Source organism: Euphorbia lathyris, chromosome 6 (genome assembly GCF_963576675.1).
Source record: "Euphorbia lathyris chromosome 6, ddEupLath1.1, whole genome shotgun sequence".
NCBI lineage: Eukaryota > Viridiplantae > Streptophyta > Magnoliopsida > Malpighiales > Euphorbiaceae > Euphorbia > Euphorbia lathyris.
In genome coordinates this window covers 56,907,774-56,917,176 of record NC_088915.1, presented here as the reverse complement: position 1 = coordinate 56,917,176, position 9,403 = coordinate 56,907,774, and the positions used below count along the sequence as shown (strand labels likewise).

At 35.3% G+C, this 9,403-nt stretch overlaps 1 protein-coding gene across 1 annotated transcript; it reads right to left on the bottom strand.

Annotated features, from left to right (window-relative positions):
* Window positions 1–2,350: 2,350 nt before the first annotated feature.
* LOC136232715 (heptahelical transmembrane protein 4-like) lies at window positions 2,351–8,769 on the bottom strand. Its single transcript, XM_066022085.1, has 5 exons — window positions 8,388–8,769; window positions 7,083–7,270; window positions 6,032–6,285; window positions 5,005–5,311; window positions 2,351–3,375 (listed from the first exon to the last, which is right to left on the bottom strand). The coding sequence occupies exons 1-5, from the start codon at window positions 8,581–8,583 to the stop codon at window positions 2,719–2,721; spliced, it is 1,602 nt and encodes a 533-aa protein (XP_065878157.1). The 5' UTR covers window positions 8,584–8,769; the 3' UTR covers window positions 2,351–2,718.
* Window positions 8,770–9,403: the final 634 nt, after the last annotated feature.

Below are 9,403 nucleotides of genomic sequence, written 5' to 3'. Positions count from 1 at the left end.
TAAACCCAAAGGAAGAACTCCTTTGCTCCAATGGAGGCTTTAAATTTGATTTAGCAAAAGTTGTGTTTCATTACAAAAGGGAGGGAATTTATACCTTCTCCAAAACTAAGAGAAAATGACTAAAGACCCTCACTAGGGTTACAAGGATAGCCATTGCCCTAGAGGTAAAATAGGAGTGGGGGTAAACTAATGGCAGTTTAGTAAATAAAGGGGAATGACAAAACAGTAAATAAGGGGGTGGAAGATCTTGCTCCTTGCAGGAAGAACTTGGGGATGAAGTATTCCTCGACCAGACACACTCCGCGTGCTCTTCCTCGCACTCCGTGTGAGTGCAGTCCTGGACTTGGTTCGTCTTGGTTGTTCGTTCCACGCGCCGGGTGCTTGGAGGCACGCTCCGTGTAATTGGCTTCCTGGACATTGCTCGTCTTTGTTGCTCGATCCACGTTCCGCGTACTTGGAGACACGCGCCGCGTATTTGGCTTCCTGGACTCTCCTTCTCGTTTGGGACTCTTCACGCTCCGCGTGTTTGGCTGGCTGACTTCTTCCTCTTTGGCTGGGTCTCCATTACCTTCACGAGCTTTGAAGCCACGCTCCGCGTTTCCTATTCCACGCTCCGCATCCCTTGGCTCCAGGTCCGCTGCTAGGAGAGGGATGCCCTCATCACCTTTTTTTTTTACTTAATTTTTCTTTTCTTTCTTTCGTGAGTGTAGAATTTGAACAATTTTGTATAGTGCAATTGAGAATTGTATATAATTATTCGATGAGCTGTTTTATTCTAGAGACGACCGCCTGCTTACACATTTTTAAGGCAGTACCACAAACCTCTTAAAGATCCGTGACTCATAATTTTAAGGACTATCTCATATATTAATGATAAAAACCGAAGTGGATAGAATTTATGGTTTATCCTATATGAGATCCGAAGAAAATGAGATTGCTAATTCAAGTTACTTGTAACACATACATATGAAGTAATTATCCAAACAGAGCCATTGAACTCATTCACACATAAAATTAATCAGTTGAATATTTTGTCAACGAAAATGGATTATTCAGCTTCTATGTTTTTTTTTGTCAATCAATGACGTTGATTGCCAGGAAACTTAACCAGCTACTCTATGCATGTGGATATGGGGGACAAACAATTCATGCTTAAATTACATTCATGTCCCTGAATTATAATGTACTTTGTAATATATAAATATTTAAACTTTATATTATATACTAATATTAAAGTGGAAATTTTTTAAAGAAAACTTATTTAAAAAATTAACAGAATGATTTATTTAAAAAATTAACAGAATGATCTATATAAATTTGACTACTTCATTGTCTTTCTATTTTTATTCATGGCATTATAAATTACGCTTAAGAATCTATCTAACATATTAGTATTTATTATATGATCTATTATTTGATAACATTTAAGATAAATAATTTTATAACTCAACAAATATTGTATTGGTATTCATGTACCTCCTATCTTCGCCTCTACATCTGGATAAAAATCTCGTTTTTATTTATGAATTCTGCTAAAAATTGTTCCGATACCATTACCTAAGCCCAAAATTAGGCCAAAGTTGAAAATGTTAAGGAGTAAATTTGGATCTTGTTCGTTCTTTTTCGTATGGAAAATTTGGGTTCCCGTTAAGCCCCCCTCCCTCATGCTTTTATCATTAACATTGGCGATAGTTTGGAGGTAATCAGCCACCTATTTTTCTTTTTCTATTTCTTTTTCTTTTTCCATTATACCTCTACTTGCCAATGTCAAGCACCATTAAGACTTATGTGGTTTAACTATTTATTATCTACTGTTAATATTTGTGGTATCAGTAGTTGGTAGAATTTAGTAGATTTTCTTTTTTGAATTAGCTATGAGAAATTGTTTCTCAATCTTAACTAGCCCTCAAAACCTACTTATTTTTAATGCGGGTTTGAAATTTATAGAAATTGAATATGCAGACCGGCTCGGTCCGTTTTATTAACATTAATTATTAAATTTATACTCTTTTTTTATATACTAACTTCTTATTTTTAAATTTTTGTTATTAATATTTTTTTAATAAGATTTATTTGAATTAGATTGGAATTTGATTTTTAAATCCAAACTCAACAAATACCCGAACCCACCTAAATTAACAATAGATTGAACTGGACATGACCAAGCATTTTTAAGCGAAAACCTATTGGGTCCAATTTTGGCCCAATCTGACCCATAATTGTATCTGTCTAATCTTAATCAAATATTTCTATTCTACTATTGGAGTAAAAAGAAAGACTACAAAGAGTAAATAGGAGAGGTACTAAATATAGAAAATCAATGTCCTGTTTGGCACATAGGAGACGAAGATAAAAAAAATTTTGGATACAAAAAGTTGAAAAAAGAAAATGTTTCAGATAATTTTTCTAATTTCCAATTATTCCTTGCATCTATATACATATAATAGAAACTTTATGAGGAGATTTGACTTTGGTCATCCTATAATATTGAGAGAGCACATCCACTAGACAATGATGCTACCATGCTCCAAACTACCTCAGTTTTACATTCACAATGCTGCTTCTAAGCGCAACATGATATTTTACATGATTTTGAACCGTAGATTAAACTTATATACTCATCCAATGCAGGAAAATAGCATTCTTCTGATTCCCCACTGAATGCATAAATCTAGACTCTATATGACCTATTTTATTTATTTATGAATGCAGTATGCGTCAATCGCATCCTTTGAGGTCTCGCCACCTGAGGTAAATCAGCCCTGCATGGTAATGAGTGTAAGCTCCAGCTACTACAAATATATGAAAAAGTTGGTGGCTATGCCCTGCAATGTCAAACTTTCCAGGCATCCACCGTTCTGGTATCCTCGCCGCATAGATAAATGCTCCAATGAGATACAGAACACCCATCAGAACTTCACACAATGTTGTGTACAATGCCTCAGGTTGATTCCAAAACAATATCTGCTTATGCAGAATCGGTAATATTCCAGACAATCCCATGCCGGCAAACATTATTGCTCGGATGCTTCGGTATTGAGGCACTTGAAACATTGGTAGGAGAGAAACAAGCATCGTGGCAATTCCCAGCACAGTGATGAACCCCAAGTAGAGGTTGCAGAAGAAAGGGTCGCACATGAAGGAGTAGTAAACAGGAGGGTAAAAGGAAGTAGCTATAAGGGCCGCAATTCCAGAATAGTCAATCCGAAGCATAATGTACGACATTCGCTGAGAGTGGCAAGAAAGAAGGTGGCATGTGCTGCTACCTAGCAAGCAAAACATCGCCCCACCTAGGAAAGCAAAAAATGGCCATCGTGTTATTGGACTCACTGTCAGAGGGGCTATCAAATTTGCCACTTCCTCCTTCATTTTATGCTGTAATCAATAAGGAAACAAAAAATTAGCTCCACAAACTGCAAGACAAAAGAACAAGCCAACCACCCACTTATAAGTGAAATGAAGGCAATTAGATGAAATATCTGTGGCTGTAATGCCAAAAGAAACATTCTCCTAAACTGTGCTTGCTTGTCTATATGCACATAACAGCCAAGAATGCACAAGAAATGAATCATCAGTACCCCATATATCAAAATCCATTTTGAAGATTGTAACCAAAAAAAAAAAAAAAAAAAAAAAATCCATTTTGAAGCTGTTGAAAAAGACTTCAAAACTTCCAGGAGTTAGTTCTTCACATAACATATTAGCACTGAATCCTTGTAAAACTTCCAGGACCACTAGAAAAGCTACAGAAGTAGACATTAAGGATTGCAGATAACCACATACATCTGGCAATGAGTTTTTATTTGCATGATTAAAGAAGTTGTTGCTCTTCAAATAACAGCTCCCAGAGCTCTTGAACTCAATATTTGAACATGTACTTCTATAGATTCATGCATTGTCTACATTAAATGAAATTAACTCTCAATGAGAACACATGAAACTTTAATGACAGCCATATAAAATATTAAGATTCTTTCATGCCAATGCCGACCGCATGACTAAGCTATCTTGTCCCAAACCTGAAATTTACGCAGACTCCAACTCAAAATTGAAATATCCCATCTATTACCAGTATCAAATCCAATCACAAATGGTCAAACAAGCCAAGTATAAATCCCAATTTTGGTGCACCTCAGCACCCCATAATATCGGTATCCTTATGAATTCAGGTACATCCGACTTGATTTCCCATCTTTCCTCTAAGGAAATGTATATTGGACTAAATAACAGTATCTTTTCCAGAATGGCATTTTCTTTATCATGTGTTTGTTATCTTGAAGACTACAACACCACGCCACAACGACAATGGCACATGTATAGAACATACAAAATCAGCAAGATACAGCCATAAAAAGACCCAGGATTGCTTGGCGCACTTAAACACGAGCTCAAAGACATTAGGAGGAATAAAGCAAGTCCAGAGAAACTTTAATTAGCCATATATTTACATTAAATTAAGGGAAAAATCAGACCACAAAAAAGATTCCCTAAAAGGTATATATCACTTTAATTTCAGATACAAAATAAGATATTATATTTGAGTCCAAAACACAAGACAGCATCAGGGAAACCAACTCTGTCAAAATTGAGCTAAAATACCTATGGCATTGAGTCCATATACAATTTTAAATTTAGTTCACAAGAGACTTCCAACAACCAAAAATTAATTAGTAAAATAACAAATTAACTTTTTTTAAGATAATCAAGCATAGCAATTTCATAATTATGCAGCTGGTCAATGACACTATAAAATATTAAAGACATCTCAAAATGCATAAAAAAAAATAAAAAAAGGGCGGCCCGGTCGCACTACGCGTCCCCGCTGAGCGAGGGTCCGGGGAGGGGTCCCACCACAAGGGTGTACTGGGGGCAAGCCTTCCCCTGCCAATTTATTTGGCAAGAGGCCGCTCCTAAGACTCGAACCCTCACACGACAACAACGTTTACCGTTGCGCCAAGGCTCGCCCTCTACATCTCAAAATGCATCAAAGAGAAAAAAAGATACCAGGACAAGAAAATCTGTATGGTTGCCATTGGAGAACCTTCCAGGCAAACATTTGTATAAAATATCCATAATATGCCGCCCTGAGAGTGACGGAAGAAAATCAGTAGAAGGAAATTTTGTCTTTAATTCCTCCCTAAGTCTTTGCATATCAGGCATGGATGGTAAAGAAGGGAGGCACTTATGCAACTTGTGCAAATCAGCTTTCAACCCTTCTGGAAGTTGTAAAGAGTGAAGATCAAAACCAGCTGGAACCTTCATGGCAGTGTATATGGTCAGGGAAAGAAAAAGGAAGAACCCAATCAAATGCCTGCAATGAACATTACAGTTGAGGATAGGTCATGTGGAAGAGTAACATCATTTGTGTATCAAATTGAACGACAAGCAATTCAACAGCCCGTACTATGAAGTATGACTTTAATTACACATGGAAAGAATTGATTACCAATTAAAGGCTAACTTAAAAATAAATGTCGCTTTGGGAGGCTTTGTGATATATTCTAACATGAGTAGCCATCCTTCACTTTTGATTTATAGCATGTACAATGTGGTCCAACAATCAACTTAGCCTCACTAATATTTTGTGCTAGACTATCTACTTATAAGTGCATCAGTTGCAAGCCTTTTTCTCTTTCTTGGTGACTCAATCGGCAATTTTATGACTAGTAATATTCCACCTAATATAGCATCAAGGTGAATCAGATACACCTTTATATAGGTCTACACATGGTTTTTGTATTCATATGAATGTAGAAGAACTAACTAAAGTGCATGATATAATTCCAGCTATTTGGATTCCAACACCATATTCATCCAAAAAAGATTTGTTAAACCTCTAAATTGTTTCACAAAATACTCATTCTTTGGGATCAGTCTTTCGGATAGATTTTTTTTTTTTTTCATAATATCAACTTATAGAATTTTCTTTCAAGAAAATTTAGGTCACATTCCATGGTTGTCTTCCTAAGACCTGTCACAACCTAATGGAAATACCGGTAGGTCTTGAACTTCATAAAATAGAAAAACTTACGTCCAAACATTTAATGTCTCGTTGTGAATACTGAAGACACTAAGCAGAGCCTGCTTCAATGGCCATTCAGAACGGTAATGGCCCAAAATGTATTCATTGTCCCTCAAATAACTTGGCAAAGAATGATACTCAACTAGCTGATACTTCACTTTCTTCCATAATCTTTTCCCTTTTCCTCCCTTTGAAGGATTCACAAGTTGATGCAGCTCTGTTGTTTCTGATATTACCTCGGTGTCCTTTCTTCTTTCTGTCATCTGTTAAAACCATAAATTGTCTTCAATAGCTGAAAATAGAACTGAAATTGAAGAATCATCAAATTATAGGAAAGAAGTTTCCCATGATATGCCTTTTAACTTTCTATGCAATTTCAAAATGTTCAAAAATCTTTAGAAGTTTTTATATATCACTTAGGCATTTTATAGAACTAACAAAATTTAATTAGTGTGAGCATTCAAATTATCCACACATCTCATGATTCGTAATTATGGGCCCCAACAAGCTGAAAACAGCCAATACCCGAAAGATGAAAGAAGAATAAATTGAGAAATTGAAGAGCAGTAAGGGAGTACATCCCCTCTCAACCCCCTAAGGAAGTTTAGAACTGAAAGACATACTGTGAAACACAGAACAGGCAGACTATTTCCCACAACAAATCTGACAAACTTTCTACTCAACTTAGACAGTGTGTTAACTTCGGACAATCAATTTAGCCTATAAATTCTCATTCCGTCAACGAATTTATAGAAAAAATATAAACTTTTCTTCAAAGACAAAAGTAGCAGATGCGCAGTAATTAAGGGTTATGCAATCTTGGTTATGAGTAAAGAAGATGAGAAAAACATCTAAGACACCTCAAGTGTAAAAGAAAACAAGGAATTAGAAAGAAAGCTTGATTAGCAAACTCATTCCTGCATTGATTTAATCAGTAAAGAGAAAAATGAAAAAGGACCTGTTGACAACAGACTAGGATGACATGCAGAGCTGGTATTTATATAACATGCATTACCAAAAAACCTAAAATGACTACATGCGTGGTAGATAATCAACATACTTGGGGAGTTGAAAGAAGTTCAGCATCATGTAAACTGAGTCTAGGGTGCAAAAGTAAAAAATAGATCTTCCAAAAGCAGCCCTCACTCATATGTTCTGGGCAGAGTTCAACTCGCAGTGCAGCTAATCTTGGAGCATGGTGTTCAACAGCCAAAGCATGTTCTTTTTGCACATCAGACATCACAAAATCTGGAAAAAAAACGGTTAAAAAAACAAGAGGTGACATTAGCAAAACCTGCAATATAAAGAAACCTATTACTATTGAAGGACTTTCAAGAATTTCTACTTTTTGAGTTGCTAGAAAATTATTGATCAAGAAATGTGTAATGAAAATAGGCCGAACAAGTATATGGTATTCTTATTTCAATGCCTTGAAGGCATGAAATGAAGACTAAGAAAACATCAAGCTAAATGAGGGTGAAAATGGTCACAGCAGCTAATTTACAAGGCCACAATGTCAAATAATAGACACCTCCTGTTCGCAGAAAGAAAGGCAATTGAGACATAATACTTTATGGATCCCTACAAAGCAGAGAGCCTCATATACTACGTGTACAACTCTGAGGAAATACAATAAGGGCGGAATAGACGCACATCATCAAAGAAGTCCTGAGCTAACTTTAACAGTAGATACCAAAGTCACCCAACTGATACAGCTATATGAATGAAAGTAACTACCAGAAAATTGAAATAATAGTTATGATCCAGTAAGGCAACAAAGCGGGGGGTCCATGCTTAAGAAAATTAGGTAAATCACGCGACAAAAACCTAGCAGGCGATTATCACCCTGCAACATCAAACAACTAGTCTATAAAGGCTTCATATAATCACTCAAACGTCTATATAACTCGACAACAATCAAACTGCACCTTGACTGGAGCAACTGAAGGGGAATACAATAGGTTAAAGAATTAATTCCACACTCCAGTTCGATACTTAACCTTAGTTGAGCATCACTTCAGACTTTCACCAAATTTTATCGTTTAAAGATGTTAAAAGCAGGTTTATCAAAAAAAGATGCTAAAAGTAGGATTTACCTCTCTTCTATTAGCTAAAAGCAAAGTGAAGGATCCAGAAAATCTATTGTCCATGAATACCTCACACTAAATCAAAATTCAAAGCTACATTTTGCTTTTCGCATTCCTAACAAAAATTCTCAAATTAGATCAAACATTTTTTCAGCATTCCCGTGTTCTCATTAAGCAACAAGAACATCGAAGTTAACAATTGATCACGCGATAGTTCTCTTTCTTGCCTTCTTAAAATTATAAAAAAAATAAAAAATAAAGATATTTCTGGAAGATACCATCAAAATCCTCGTCCGGAAGAGGAAAATCCAGCCAAGACTCAGGATGCAGGGAGACATCCCTAGCGAAAGATACAACCTCTTCGGTGACACCGACAGCAGAACCAATCAAATCTTCATCGTGAAAAACCCTCCGGGAGAGGTCTTTATTGACGCCACGCATGGCGGTGGCGGATGATGGAAATGATAGAGACATAGAAGCCAAGACGGAAGAAGGACGATGATGAATGGTATGAATTTATTGACAGAGACGAATAGGGAAGCGTGGTAGATGGTTTGGATTGTGCGAGCAGTACTAAATTGACATTACGATTGCGGAAATCGTTAGAGCGTTTCCTGAGAAAACTAAAAAAGCAAAAGGAATGGTTTTTAAATTTATGTTCATGTGATGTGGAGATATTTTCTGCTGCCATTTGCTTTATCTTTTTCGGAGAGTACAACTATAGGGTAAAATAAAAATGTATTTACAGTAACTGAAATTTGAAAACAATTTAAAAAGGTTATTAAATTTTATTTTTTCTTTTAATAAAGTTATTTATTTATTATTATTATTTTTTTTTATGGGACTTTTAATAAAGTTATTAACTTCTTTTTTAATTGAATAGTTATTTTGACCAAACTGAAAAATACATTAAAAAGATGCTACAACAACTATGTTGAAAATGTTTATAATATTACGTGTGGTACAGCATATTTAAAAAATAAAAATTACATATTTTTTTTTTGGTATTAGTATGATTTTTCGGTTCAAGACTCTTAAAATACTTTTTAGATGAATAATCTTCCAATTAAAGCTTTCTATGTATATTAGAATTTGAACTCGAAATCTAGTTTAAACGACTTGAAGCTATTAGTCACTTAAATCAATCTTAATTAGTCAAAATTATAAATAAGGACATGATAAATTGTTTATTTAGAGTTAAAAAGTATTAATTAAGGATAAAAATGTCCATGAAAAGAGATTGAGCAATAAGTTAATTGAAAAAACTCATAAAATGAGTTTTTTCAAATTTTTT

Bases quoted from the DNA above. Each gene is read 5' to 3' on its own strand.
- LOC136232715 (XM_066022085.1), bottom strand. From the start codon at position 8,583: ATGTCTCTATCATTTCCATCATCCGCCACCGCCATGCGTGGCGTCAAT. The intron at 6,286-7,082 runs GTATGTTGATTA...TGGTTTTAACAG, and splicing joins AACTTCTTTCAACTCCCCAA to ATGACAGAAAGAAGAAAGGA. The intron at 3,376-5,004 runs GTATCTTTTTTT...TATTGATTACAG, and splicing joins ATACAGATTTTCTTGTCCTG to CATAAAATGAAGGAGGAAGT.